This window comes from Rhinichthys klamathensis, unplaced genomic scaffold, assembly GCF_029890125.1.
Source record: "Rhinichthys klamathensis goyatoka isolate OS25496 unplaced genomic scaffold, OSU_Roscu_1.1 h1tg000545l_1, whole genome shotgun sequence".
Taxonomy (NCBI): Eukaryota; Metazoa; Chordata; class Actinopteri; order Cypriniformes; family Leuciscidae; genus Rhinichthys; species Rhinichthys klamathensis.
In genome coordinates this window covers 775,971-791,625 of record NW_026607017.1, presented here as the reverse complement: position 1 = coordinate 791,625, position 15,655 = coordinate 775,971, and the positions used below count along the sequence as shown (strand labels likewise).

Below are 15,655 nucleotides of genomic sequence, written 5' to 3'. Positions count from 1 at the left end.
ACAAATGATTTACTTTTAGCTTCTGACCAAGGCTGTATCTCAATACTAGTTCTACTCGATCTTAGCGCTGCGTTCGACACTATAGATCACAAAATACTCTTGGATCGACTACAAAACTACACTGGTGTTCAGGGACAGGCATTAAGCTGGTTCAGATCGTACTTATCGGACCGTTACCATTTTGTTTGTTTAAATGGGGAAAAATAACGTCAGTAGACTATGGAGTGCCGCAAGGATCGGTGTTAGGCCCTCTGCTATTCTCAATATATATGCTGCCACTTGGTAATATTATAAGAAAACATGGAATAAATTTCCACTGCTATGCTGATGACACTCAATTATATATTTCATCACGACCAGATGAAAACACTAACTCATCAAAATTGACAGAATGTCTTAAAGATATAAAATGCTGGATGACGTGTAATTTCCTGCTATTAAATCCAGATAAAACGGAGGTATTACTTATTGGTCCAAAAAACTACCCACAAAATCTCTTACAATACAACTTTAATTTAGAAGGATGTCCTGTTACCTTATCGACTACAATAAAAGACCTGGGTGTTAAACTAGACCGCAACTTGTCTTTCGAAAATCATATTTCATATGTTACAAGAACTGCCTTTTTCCACCTTAGAAACATTGCTAAATTACGTAACATGCTATCTGTTTCCGATGCAGAAAAGTTAGTTCATGCATTCATGACCTCGAGACTAGATTACTGTAATGCTTTATTAGCTGGTTGTCCTGCATCCTCAATAAACAAGCTACAGTTAGTGCAAAATGCAGCCGCTAGAGTTCTTACTAGGTCAAGAAAATATGATCATATAACACCGATTCTATCATCTCTGCACTGGTTACCTATTAAGTTCCGTATCAATTACAAAGTACTACTACTGACCTATAAAGCCCTAAATGGTTTAGCTCCTGTGTATTTAATGGACCTTCTATCGCCCTACAATCCATCGCGTTCGTTAAGATCACTAAATTCGAGGCTTCTGGTCATTCCTAGGATATCTAAGTCCACTAAAGGAGGGAGGGCGTTCTCACATTTAGCTCCTAAACTCTGGAATAGCCTTCCTGATATTGTTCGAGGCTCTGACTCGCTGTCCCAGTTCAAAACTAGATTAAAGACGCATCTCTTTAGCCAAGAATTCACATAATGCTTACCTTCTATTGTTGAATCAGATCGAATGCATTAATATTATGAACAGCAGCTACGCTAATTATTTCCCATCTGCTTTTCTGCTGTTATCTCGGGACGCTAGTCCCGAGGTAAATAGCGTTCGTCAGCTCCAGTTTGTATCCAGCCTCTCACGGAGACTTCAGATGCCCCAACACCTGCGATGAGACGACTCGACGCCTGTGAAGAGACGACTCAACGCCGGCGATATGTTATGCCCTAAATTAGTACATGATGACTAACTAACTATATTCTTCTATGTACATTTCTGAAATGCACTTTCTGTAAAGCTGCTTTGAAACAATATGTATTGTGAAAAGCGCTATACAAATAAATTTGAATTGAATTGAATTGAAAAGTTTCCTAGTGCTGCTTTAACATTTAGATTTAACATTTAGATTTCACATTTAGATTTCACATTTAGATTTAGATTTCACATTTAGATTTAACATTTAACATTTAGGTGTAACATTTAATACTTAGAGATATTTTAAATAGTTAAATCTAAGTTGACAAATATTGTTGTAAATGTGCTAAAAAGTGACCATCAAAAAATCACACCAGTTTTTTAAACATTGTTTGAAGCTAAATGTGACAAACTGTTATTTTCAGCGTGAGCCGCTTTACAAACGGCGGCCCATAGTCCTGCAGAAGACAAGACCACATTAATTGGCTTCTGGTCTACTGTTTCTTTCTATCTGCACCTCTGCTCCTAAACATTGAATAACAGAATTTACACACTCAACATGGACTGCAGAGACCACATTATTTGCATTGCACAGAAACAGCGCGACAATGCTGTGAAAAGAAAAAGAGCATCATTAAAACTTTTATTTAACCGTATAAACGGCACAAAACAGCTAGTTAATATCGTATTAACTTTGAGACAATAAGTATTAAAGGGTCACAACACCATTTCCAAAGAAAACAATAAAATAGCGCAGCAGCATTTTACACGCAACAAACCTCAGCAACACAAGACACACGGACACTACGGAAACTTAGGAGGTACAATAGAGGCGCAGTGCAGCAACGACATCTTCGCAGGAAACAATAGCGATATGATAAATAAATTAAACTCAATAGGATAAAAACTCACAAATACCCAACAAATCATTAAATGATAATAAAAATTAAATTAAACATAAATTGGAAATTAGAATTAATAAAGTGCATTAGGGTTAGAGTAGAGTTAGGGTTAGGTTAGGATACTCCGTTACACATGTAGAGCACTGTTCTGCCTCGAGGCTTGGGTGTGTTTCTCCTCTCTGGAGTTGTATTTAAGGCAGGAGTGTGATCTCTCTCTCTCAGACTGAAGCTCTTCATCAGATCCAGTGCTGACACACACGTCTAGGTGAGTGTGTTTCTAATAAAAAGAGCATTAGGAGCTCATTTGAAGATCTGTATTTGTGTTCATGTGCTAGTGGGTATAGACCATTTTTACATGATATATTTCATTTAAAAAGAATTTTTGCCATTTGACATTTTGTTACCATATTTTTTAAACAGATGTATTTGTTGTGTAACTTTGTAAGCAAGTAGTCGACAGGACAGCTAAAAATATGTATGGAAGGCAGACACACTTCATGTACAGATGAAAAAGGATTTCTGGTGAGGTCATTGCATTCCTAATATTGTACAATATCGAATACAAAATAAAAGCATTGTAGAAAAGACAAACAAATGAGCTTTCATTGAAATGTTCAATGCAAACATTAACAGTCACAGCAGCACACACTGCACTTATTTTTGCTATTTATAACACTACTTTTGACAAGTACTTTAAACATATAAGCAAAATTTAAATTTAAACTGTATTGCAGAAATTATTTGATATGTTTAGCAAACATGATCACTTAAATGTTATTTTTCCTAATTGCATTTACACTCACAGTTAAGACACTTGCGATTGCATTTTCATTTAATGTCCCACAATGAATGTAGTGAAATTCAATGGAGAATTTAAAATGCAATCCGAGCCGATCACGTCCCGTCCCCGCCATGGTCCATAAATGTTTTGAACAAAACAACAACAGTGTGAGCGCAACCGCTACAGATTTCAGGCAGAACAATAAATCACTTGGTCAATGTTATTTTACTGTCGTCTTTGGTTCATGTGTCAGTACGGGTGTGGTTCTCTAAGTTAACAATAATGAATATAGATACAATAAAAAAGAAACAGTAATAACTGAACAATATAAAACTAATGCAATAGCCTAAGGACATATTACACATGTACATGTGACATATATTATACAAGTCCAGCAGCTGTAAATTTCCTCAGGTTTATACACACTCACTTCAAATGAACTATCAGATGAAACAGAATTAAATATTTTCACATAATATTCAAAAGTAACATTCAAAGTCTAATTCAACGTGTTTTATGCTGAGATGAATGTGCGATTGAGCTTACGTGTGCATTGACTACCTCAGTAATAAACACACTTTTAGTACTGCAAAATTACGTAGCAGCAACTAAATCTACTAATATATACATGAACTACTTACTTTTAAGATTTACGCACACAAAAATCCGCTAGAAATCGGACCAGATCAGCACGGAGATCACTACAAAACTGCCGCGGGATTTAGCAACATATAGGCCTGTTTACATGTCTGGGCATGAACACTCTTTTATTGACATTCAGTTCTCCCGTAGCCTGGGAAAACCTTCTTGTCTGTACTTGTGTTCTTGTGGTCTTGTGAAACGTCATCAGACGCTGCCCAAGTACTGTTCCAATTCAAAGTTCACATCTAGCCAAGTCCAGTTCTAATCCCCGGATGTGTTCTTTGTTATATTGTTACTTAATTTTACAAAACAATAAATGATGCGATGGCACAAGAATTCTTAGATGCTCACTCTTTTTAATCCAGATCGAACTCACATGTACATCTCACAGTCTCTCTTGTATCTACACTGATCAATCGCCCTTCTCTATCTCCCTCTAGTGTTCAGTTCTTGTATTAACAGTTTATGTAGACACAACATCCCCCCAATACGTAAGATATTTTCCTTCCCACATAATCTATCAATAATTACCATAAAACAAAAAGATGTTTCATTCCAACATTAAGCAATAACCCAAGGGAGTAAAATTGTTTGAACAGTATTTTTTTTTTTTTTGAATATATTGCTTGAGCACAAAACAAACTTATCTTAATTATAACAGGAACAGAACGTATAAAATATAGGCTATGCAATGTATAACTATACATTTACGTCTCGAAATCTTTTAGCCATGAGGGAGGTTTGCGCATCCTTGACGGACGTTCCTCAGCCCGCGGAAAGTTATCAGCTTCATTACAGAAAGAACTTTGCTCCGCAAGCTCAGCTGCAGGATCAGGCATCTGAACAGCTCGTGCCAATCGTGAGGAATGCCATTTCCTTCCATCCTCTAGCAAGTAGGTATTCGGGCCCACTTGTTTCTCAATTTCAACAGGATCAGAAAATTTGCAGTGTCCCTTCGGCACATGAAAGGGCTTGCGCACTCGCACCCTGTCCCCCTCTTTGAGGATAAGCCGTCGTGCTCCACGTTTTGCATCAGTATAACGCTTCATTTGAGATTGCTTAAGAACAACTCGCTTGCGAACATCCGTTGGCTGGAGAGTGCTTGCAGGGGAATGAAGGGCAACGTTCAGTTTTGTTCTCATCTTCCGCCCATGGAGTAATTCGAAGGGTGAAACTCCCGTGGTGGCATGTGGAGTAGAGCGATAAACTTGAAGAAAGTCTGTAACAGTACGTTTCCATGGCTTAGATTGTACTATAGCCGACTGTACACAGTCCTTAAGAACTCTGTTAAAACGTTCTATAGCGCCGTTCGCAGCTGGATTATAGACAGCCGTGCGAACTGCCGCAATGCCTCTTTCTCGCAGAAAGGTGGTGAACGCATCCGACGTGAATTGTGGCCCATTGTCCGTAACCAACTCTACCGGGTAACCATGGCGACTGAAAATGCCATTGAGAAAGTCAATAACAACCCCTGTCGTCACAGACGATGTGAAGGCAACTTCTGGCCATTTGGAATAGTAATCAGTTAAGGTAATAGCGTACTTACAGTCCCAACCAGCAGTGTCAAACGGGCCAACAATGTCCATTCCAAGTTTACTCCATGGTGCATCTGGAAAAGGTACCGGTTGGAGGGGCGCGGTAACAGTGCGAGCAGATTTATCGAGCCTTTGACACAACTCGCACGAGGAGACCTGAGTCTGGATCATCCGATCCATTCCAGGGAACCAGTATAGTTCGCGTAAGCGCTGCTTTGTCCTCACGATTCCCTGGTGACTTTCGTGCGCGAGAGCTATTAATGTATGTCTCAATGTCACTGGAACTACTAGACGGGTGTCCCTGAACACCACATTGTCCTTGACACTAAGTTCATTCCTCACATTGTAGTAGGGTTGAAGGTCGGTATGCACAGCTTTTACAGAAACAGGCCATCCTTTTTCGATTTGGGTGCATAAAGCGGTCAGTTCAGGACACGAGGCTGCAGCAGTTTTGAACTCGGATGGTGAAATCGCAGTCAGGGCAGTAGACAGTAAAGCGACCAGCTCTGGCTCATCATCAGAGGTAGAAGCAGAAGCGAGAGGAAGAGGTAACCGCGACAGACAGTCAGCAACATGATTTGATGAGCCAGCCCGATACACAACGTCATAAGTGAAACACAGAAGGCGAGCTGACCACCGAGCAATGCGCATCCCGGCACGTCCAGCTCCCCGCGTAGACAGCAGTGTTGTCAGCGCCTGGTGATCAGTGCGCAGCGTAAAACGTCTGCCCCAGAGGTATGTGCGCCACTTCTCGACGGCCCAAACACACGCTAAAGCCTCTTTCTCCACAGTTGAATAACGCCGTTCGGCTGAGGTTAAGGTTCGTGACGCAAATGCCACTGTGCGTTCACTGTGATCCGGGTACACCTGCGATAATATCGCTCCCAGACCATAATCTGATGCATCAGTGGACACAATGATTGGCATTTCTGGGTTAAATAGGGCAAGTGCTGGACTATCCACTAAGCATTTCTTAACATCCATAAAGCTCTGTTGGGCATCATCAGTCCATTCAAATTCAGAATCCTGGCGCAGGCATGCACGCAACGGCTCAACGAGAGTGGCATAATTAGGTATAAACTTATTATACCAGGACAACATACCCAGAAAGGAGCGCAAGCTGGTGACATCAGTTGGAGCTGGGGCCTGCATTATTGCTTGCAGATGATCTTCATCAGGTTGGATACCATTTCCATTCACCATGTGTCCAAGAAAGCGCAAGCAGGACTGACGGAAATTACACTTTTTCTCATTCATTCGTAGACCGGCCTCGCTGAGACGTTTGAGGACAGCATCCAAAGCAACGTCATGGTCTTGCTGTGTACGTCCGAAACAGATGATGTCATCCAAGTAATTCTGTACATTGGGAACATCTTTGAGTATTATTGACATCATTTTCTGGAATGCGGCCGGAGCCGATGCGAGACCATACGGAACACGGCAAAAACGAAACAGCCCGTCGTGCGTTATAAACGCTGTGAGGTCACGGCTATCTGGATGGAGCGGAACCTGGTGGTAAGCGTTTTCCAGATCAATGGTAGAGAAAACAGTTGCACCTGACAAGGCAGCTAAGGTCTCATCCATGTGTGGCAGAGGGTAAGCATCCACTATAATAGCCTTATTAGGCTCCCGCAAATCAACACACATTCTAATTCCTCCTGTCTTTTTTTGTACTACAACAATCGGTGAAATCCACGATGAAGCATCAATTTTCTCTATTACACCTGCGCTGAGAAGGCGGTTCAGTTCATCAGACACAGCATCACGTACTGATAAAGGAAGACGTCGCAGTTTTTGTCGCACAGGTACAGCGGAGTGTAAGACTTTCACTTTATGCATGAACCCTTTCACACAACCTGTCGCAGGTGCAGAAGAGGAAAGCTGCATCACCGGTGTCAGAGGAAGAGAAGCAGGTAAGTCGGCGGCCCGTGCAGAAGTGATTGTATTCCCTTCTATGCAAAGGTGTAGAGCAGATATCAAATCCATCCCCATTAGAGCAGTTCCTGATTCCACAATAAAGAAGGTAGCAGAGCATTCTACATTGTCTTTAATAACAGTAGCTGGCATACAGCCGAGCACATTAATAGGCGAGCGCGAGTATGTAACTAGTTGCGCTGTCGATGGCTGCAAATGTGTACCTTTGAAGTTTTTTTCATACACAGAACGAGGCAGAACTGATACTGAAGCGCCAGTATCCACGATCAGTTCCACGTTTGCAAAGGACTTAGGCGTCTGGATGCCAACAGCACACTGGATTTTATTCTGCATGCTGGATCCTTGAATTAACAGTAACGTGTACTCGGGTAACTCAACTTCTCCAACTGTGTGCGTAGGAGCCGAACGACACACGCGTGCAAAGTGTCCCTCTTTTTTACAGTTTTTGCATATTGCTCTTGTAGCCGGGCACTCTCTTGCATTAGCCAAGTGTCCACTAGAACCACAACGAAAACATGCGCGTGTATGCGGAGCAGGTGCAGAAGATTTTGAAAAGGTATTAGCGGTGAACGTGGTTCTTTGTTGTTTGCGCTGAACGGCATTTTGTTGAACTTGGACAGCTTGCACAGGAAAACTCCGTTCCCCGATGACCTTTGCTTGTTCCGATGCAGACTCGACTTGGGTCGCAGTTGTAATAGCTTCTGCCAATGTAAGGTCAGGTCTTAAGAGCAGTCTCTCGCGAATTCGAGGATCTGACAGATGCTCAATGAGTTGATCTCGAATCATGTCATTTGTATTAGGAAAATCACAAGTTGCAGCTAACTGTCTCAGTGCAGCAATATAATTCACTATAGACTCGTGAGCACCTTGCACTCGTTTCCGGAAATTATGACGTTCTACCACAACATTTATGGCAGGGGTGAAATGTGTACTCAACGCAGTGATAGCAGACTCCAATGTATCTCCAGTCTCTGGTAAAGTATAAAAAATCCTTTGTCCTTCGGTTCCTAAGCAATGAAGCAGCAAGGCTCTTTTCCTTGCCTCTGGCCAAGCATCACCTGTAGCTCCCACGACGAGAAGATAGTTGCGGAACATCCTGGTCCACGTTGTGAATGGAATGCTGGGCTCACCCGGACAAGGCAGAAATAACTCTGGAAATGGAGCGTTCAGTGCAGCCATCGTCACGCAATATAGATGCAGACCACCTCGTCGCCAATTTGTTATATTGTTACTTAATTTTACAAAACAATAAATGATGCGATGGCACAAGAATTCTTAGATGCTCACTCTTTTTAATCCAGATCGAACTCACATGTACATCTCACAGTCTCTCTTGTATCTACACTGATCAATCGCCCTTCTCTATCTCCCTCTAGTGTTCAGTTCTTGTATTAACAGTTTATGTAGACACAACTTCTTGATCCGCCCCGTTTACCGAGGATGCATCGAGAGGTGACTTGTGCGGACTTGAGACCATAGACATCATAGCTGTGTCCCGTAAGCTGTGTCCCAATGTGAAGGCTGCATCCTCCGAAGGCCGTATTTGAAGGCCGATTGCGTCACAGCGGCACGACGAAGGACGTCCCAATTCAAAGGCTGCACCCATAGACATCATATAGGTAGACCTATATGACCGCTACTGCCTATTGGCATGGACGAGAATTGGAGCCGCCATCTTAAACCGGTCATCCGCTCCGCTCAGTGTAATCTGAATGGCAGGTGAAATGAGCTGTCAGCGCATTAAATTAATCATATCTCACTGAATACTGAACTGATTTTTTTGCTGCAAAGGTCATTCATGTCGCTATGACACAGGACACATGGTTCGGCGTATTTTAATATCCATAGTAGGCTTAACAGTAATATAATATTCTGATATAAGAAATAAAGTGACCAGACACATTATGTGTGATGAAGGATATAATGTATTTTATAAATCACACACTATAAATATAATAAAGTAGCAGAAACAGATAGTTGCAGTAAAGTAAGATATTTTAATAAGTTGAAGAAACTATTTATGATTTGTGACACGCACAGACACACAAACAAACATGAACAGACACACTCTCTCTCTCTCTCTCTCTCTCTCTCTCTCTCTCTCTCTCTCTCACATACACTCTAAAAAATGCTGGGTTGTTTTAACCCAATTTTGGGTCAAATATGGACAAACCCAATTGTTGGATTAAAAAATGCAATTTATAAATTTAACCCAACAGCTGGGTTTGTCCATATTTGACCCAAAATTGGGTTAAAACAACCCAGCATTTTTTAGACACACACTGTGTACACACACTTTGACACACACTGTGTACACACAAGTGTACACACACTTTCACACACAGAACGCAGCCACCGAATCCACCGAACGCAGCCACCTGTAATAAAAATGGAGAAGAAGCTTTTCAACGTGTTTGCATCAGTAATTTCTAAAAAATTAATTCGGACAACATTAAGCCTATACCTTTTTTTATTGTATGTGGATGTGGGAGGGGGCAAATCGCATGTGATAAGATATAGGTTATCAATAACACTAGAAGTTGGAGGGGTACCTCAATTTGCGCATCGCTGTCATGCGTGTATTACATTGCTTCCTGATATGCCGGGTGAACACCGGCTGATGCAGTAGCCTAAACAGCATTTCACAACGATTTCAGTACAGTAATAGGAAATATCCTTGCTCCTTCTCGATTATCTGGTAATATTCTATTCACAAAATACAACCAATAGTACGGTAATGTTAAGACTTACTTGTGAAAAGCCCTATTTTCGACCAGCCGGTCCCGTCCACGTCTGCTGATCCAGAGCCGCTGTCTGTTCCCATTCCTGTCCTTCTCCCCAAGAAAATTTGGGGGGGGGGGGGCTATACGCCTTCGTCATGGCCACCCGAAGGGTCTTCACCGCCATGGCCACCCGAAGGGTCTTCACCGCCATGGGTCTTCACCGCCATGGCCACCCGAAGGGTCCTCACCGCCATGGCCACCCGAAGGGTCTTCACCGCCATGGCCACCCGAAGGGTCTTCACCGCCATGGCCACCCGAAGGGTCTTCACCGCCATGGCCACCCGAAGGGTCTTCACCGCCATGGTCACCTGAAGGGTCTTCACCGCCATGGTCACCTGAAGGGTCTTCACCGCCATGGCCACCCGAAGGGTCCTCACCGCCATGGCCACCCGAAGGATCTTCACCGCCATGGCCACCCGAAGGGTCCTCACCGCCATGGGTCTTCAACGCCATGGCCACCCGAAGGGTCCTCACCGCCATGGCCACCCGAAGGGTCTTCACCGCCATGGCCACCCGAAGGGTCTTCACCGCCATGGCCACCCGAAAGGGTCTTCACCGCCATGGCCACCCGAAGGGTCTTCACCGCCATGGCCACCCCAAGGGTCTTCACCGCCATGGCCACCCGAAGGGTCTTCACCGCCATGGCCACCTGAAGGGTCCTCACCGCCATGGCCACCCGAAGGGACCTCACCGCCATGGCCACCCGAAGGGTCTTCACCGCCTTGGCCACCCGAAGGGTCTTCACCGCCATGGCCGTCCGAAGGGTCTTCACCGCCATGGCCACCCGAAGGGTCTTCACCGCCATGGCCACCCGAAGGGTCTTCACCGCCATGGCCACCCGAAGGGTCCTCACCGCCATGGTCACCCGAAGGGTATTCACCGCCATGGCCACCCGAAGGGTCTTCACCGCCATGGCCACCCGAAGGGTCTTCACCACCATGGTCACCCGAAGGGTCTTCACCGCCATGGTCACCCGAAGGGTCTTCACCGCCATGGCCACCCGAAGGGTCTTCACCGCCATGGTCACCTGAAGGGTCTTCACCGCCATGGTCACCTGAAGGGTCTTCACCGCCATGGCCGTCCGAAGGGTCTTCACCGCCATGGCCACCCGAAGGGTCTTCACCGCCATGGCCACCCGAAGGGTCCTCACCGCCATGGCCACCCGAAGGGTCTTCACGCCATGGTCACCTGAAGGGTCTTCACCGCCATGGTCACCCAAAAGGTCCTCACTGCCATGGTCACCTGAAGGGTCTTCACCGCCATGGCCACCCGAAGGGTCCTCACCGCCATGGCCGTCCGAAGGGTCTTCACCGCTATGGTCACCCGAAGGGTCCTCACCACCATGGCCACCCGAAGGGTCTTCACCGCCATGGCCACCCGAAGGGTCTTCACCGCTATGGTCACCCAAAGGGTCCTCACCGCTATGGTCACCCGAAGGGTCCTCACCGCCATGGTCACCCGAAGTCCTGGAGTGTTTTCCTTTGTTGCTGTATGTTCCTGAAAGTTTATTTAGTTAATAAACTAACTGCATTCAAGTACCTGTGTCCTCGTCTTCGGCATCCTGCACTAAACCTGACATTAACAGCAAACCATTAGCTCTGAATATTTATTTATTTGTTTGTTATCTTGTGTTGCAGGTTAAGGCAAAATGGCAGGCATTATTCCCAAGCGCAAAATGAAAGGAGTTGATTTCTGTGGATGTAGGACCAACTATTTTATAATCCGCTCTGATCTCGGCTGCTATATGAGGTCGAGTGATTTTAAACAAGGGTCGGACCTCAGTATTCTTGCTCTGCACCCCGCCTGCCAACATGGAGACCATTACTTTGGTGACTATGATTGGTTTTACATCATTAAGGGTGATGACTACCGCAGAGTCACTGACCTGTCAGAAGACACTGATTCCTCAGTCTACACCCTTCATCCCAACAGTCGGGGCGGAGACCATTACCTGGCAGCCTTTGGCTGGTTTTACATCATCTTCCAGGAGAAGGGCACTTACAGAAGAACAGCAGACCTGAGTTATGACTCACGTTCTGAAGAATTTCTCCTGCATCCCAATTGCAGAGACGGTCTCTATTACTGGGGTCTGCCGGATCACTACTACTTCCTCAAGCCAGCCTCAAAGTGGGGAGTTGAATACTACAAAGGTACCAACTTCAACGAAGATAAGCGCACTGGTGTCTATTCTGTTCACCCCGATGTCCTGAACTTTCTGCCAGGAGGGCTGTCCATAACCAACGGCCCAGCGTTCGGCAGGTGGGAGAACATTAAAACGGCAAGTAATGACAGTCCCACACCAGTGACATGGCAAAGGAAAGTAACTAAAAAGGTTGGATATAATAAGGAGAAGATGTCCCAGATGACACACAACTGGAAGATAGCAGCGTCAACCACAGTCTCATCAGGAGACCTCACAGGGTTAATTGCAAAGTGTCAGTTCTCCTTTTCGGCAGAATACGGAGGTTCAAGTGTGAACACTGAGAAGGAAAACTGGAATGAAGAGACTATGGTGGAAGAGCAACTATCATTTGAGCTGAAGCCAAACGAGCGTCTGTATCTGTGGCAGTATCAGCTGGGTCTCGGGTCAGAACCGGTGTTGTTCTGCAAGGATTTGAAGATCACCGATCAGCCGAACCCTCCGACTGAAGTCCCGCTGCCGCCTGTCTAACACGGGCTTCGAGTAAATAACTTAACTCTGACTTCTTAAGCAATTATTCTATATCTGCTGCAAGCATTGCTTTAATTACAGTATCCTACATACAAAGTATAAAATACCAAATTACTCATTATAGCAATAAAAAACAGACAAAATGCTGCTTTAAAAGTAACTGCAGACAGACCTGCCGCATGTCATTTATCAAAAAAGGCTGTTATAAAGTGTATTAGTTGTTCTTATAGATGTGCAGTCGATTTCTACTAAAGTGTTTGGTGCATGAGTCATAAAAAGCTTGTTTTTTATTTGCGTTCTGTGTAAAACTTTGGGCTTCACCTGTATCCAGCATAATTAATAATCTACTGTTAAGAATCTGCATTATAATTATATTAATCTTTATTAATTCATTTTCTATTCATCTTTTTGATCATCATAAGATTTTTATCCATTACTTTGTCTTACACATCAGTTAATTCATAGTTTATTATTAATAGTGTCGTTAACACATTAACAGGTTATATACAAATAGTAAGTTCTTCATTAACAATTATTTTTTAATTAGCTCATATGTAAAGATTTAGATAATGTTTTTTTTTCCTTTGTTAACAATTTGATAAATAAAAATATCTGATGTATTTTAAACCATGTATTAAAGTTGTTAATGTTCATCAAAACATTAAGAATGAATTAATTCATAGTAAATAAATGCTCATTTATAAAGGGAATCGATGCAAATTTAAGGCTTAATTAGTGTCTAACTGTCATCTATGTTTCCTCGTTTTCATTTAATTACATTTTAAATAAAATTTAATCACTTATTCTTTGTTCTTATTTCCTAAGCACTTGTTGTGCTTAGTTTATGATTCTTTTTAAATTCTTTTTATGTAAATCACTTTGAATTACCATTGTGTATGAAATGGTCTTTCATTTAGAAATATTTAGAAATATTTAACAAATAATAATTATTGCCATTGTTGTCAAATATGGAAAGAAAATGGCAGTTGTGGCTTGGCCTCCACTGTGATTTGTTTATTTTTAACATGATTTTAATGGTGTGTGTGTGTGTGTGTGTGTGTATCCTCACACACTATCCTCTCCCTATGGAGGATCCCTTTCCCACTCTACAGATAACGCGTTGTTGAAAATCCGGTTGGCGTACCCCGAAGTGATAAAATAAAACAAAATTCTTTATCTAATGTATAGGCAAGACAAGTAGTTTGTTTAGGCATGGTTGGTAGGGAAATTACAAACCTGCGCACACATATTCAAACGAATATAACTATAGAATCAATTTTTAATGCGCATGTGAACGCCATCCGGTCACAGGTTCGCGTTTAAAGTCTGTTTAGAGAGAACGCCGTCGTCTTAGTGGCCCCTAATGTAATAACAAATGATCATTTTGCTGGAAGTGAATCAATCAAAACCAAATTTAGCCGAAAATAACATTATTCAAAAATCGCTATAAAGCCAAAACAATCTCTGTTACCGTAAATTGTATGTTTATCTCTGTAAAACTGCTTTGAAACAATCTCCATTGTTAAAAGCGCTATATAAATGAAGATGACTTGACTTGACTTGACTTGACTTGACTTGTGTGTGTGTGTGTGTGTGTGTGTGTGTGTGTGTGTGTGTGTGTGTGTGTGTGTGTGTGTGTGTGTGTGTGTGTGTGTGTGTGTGTGTGTGTGATGGGTAGGTTTAGGGGTAGGGTTAGTTAGTAAGGGGAGAGAATATACAGTTTGTACAGTATAAAAATCATGTCTATCAAAAATCCCCATAAAACATGAAAATACAGTGTGTGTGTGTGTGTGTGTGTGTGTGTGTGTGTGTGACACAGACGTGCACTAGAGCAGGGCCGGATTAACCATTAGGGGAACTGGGCACTTGCGCAGGGGCCCACGACATCTAAGGGGCCCTGGGCCCCAGGGGCGGAGTGGCAATCGGGAGAGTCGGGAGTTTCCCCGGTGGGCCGGTAGTGTTTCGAGGCCGCGAGGGCCGGTCTGATAAAATGTATTCATTGCAAGTTCGCCATGCGCACTTGTGGCCCAAGTGAGGGGAAGGAAAAAAATATTTTAGATAACGGAGCGTATATTTGCACTAAGTGCCTGTCTTTTTAGTAAAAAGACGGCCGTCACGAGATAGCTACAGTGGCGTAGGTCGTAGCGCGTCAAGTGCTTGAAAGCAGTTTTTGATGCGCTCGACCCGAGTTCGAATCCGCCTTTTGCCGAACTCTCTCTTCTCCCTTTTCCCAACACATATGAGATGTAAAATGTATAACCTAACATAAAGGTCTCTAGCGTTATATTTTGCCAACGAAATAAAATCGAAACCATGATATGGCTTTGTGCCTTTATAAAACAGCACAATACTTTAAGAATAGGCATCCTGTTTGTGCTGGGTGATTTAAAGAAAAGTGTGCACTTTGCTAACGCGATCAGCATGGTTATCTGGTGTTTTCTCCTAAATAAAAGCTCAAGGGTTTATTTCTTGCAAGTGAAGAAATTAGGACAAAAGTATTTTAATTTTCCTGTATTATAGTGTAATGTAGACTAAAATATACTTTTGAAAATTCATTTTCATTTATAGTACATTTATAGGCTATATGGATTTTATGTCATAGGAATAATTATATAAATCATTATTACATTATTATAATAATTGTTTGGCATCCTAAAACACCATTGATAATGTAATGTAGACTGAGACTCTCATAACTAAAAAGATGTTTGAGCCCTCTTTAATGTCCAGGTACAAATCAATGCTTTTTCTTTGTTCAACGAGCAGTTCATGGGTTGAAGCTCTTAATTTTGATCTCTCAAAGAGCACCAGATTGATGCATTTAACCTTAAAATGTACAAAATTTTCTTGCTGTTACGATTTGCGTGGAAGCAAAGGCTGAAGTCGGATCTAAACGCAGCAGTAGACTTTAATACAGATTCAGAACAGACACTCGTGGTACGCACATTCAAACATACATTCAATAACTGACCATGAACAAAAGAGCAGACAGGATTAAAATACACAGACGGGATGAGGGAACAAGACACAGCTTGC

The 15,655-nt window shown here is 42.9% G+C and overlaps 1 protein-coding gene across 1 annotated transcript; it reads left to right on the top strand.

Annotated features, from left to right (window-relative positions):
- The first annotated feature begins 2,461 nt into the window (after positions 1 to 2,461).
- On the top strand, positions 2,462 to 12,694 carry LOC130073418 (uncharacterized). Its single transcript, XM_056238817.1, has 2 exons — positions 2,462 to 2,537; positions 11,586 to 12,694. The coding sequence occupies exon 2, from the start codon at positions 11,597 to 11,599 to the stop codon at positions 12,617 to 12,619; it is 1,023 nt and encodes a 340-aa protein (XP_056094792.1). The 5' UTR covers positions 2,462 to 2,537; positions 11,586 to 11,596; the 3' UTR covers positions 12,620 to 12,694.
- Positions 12,695 to 15,655: the final 2,961 nt, after the last annotated feature.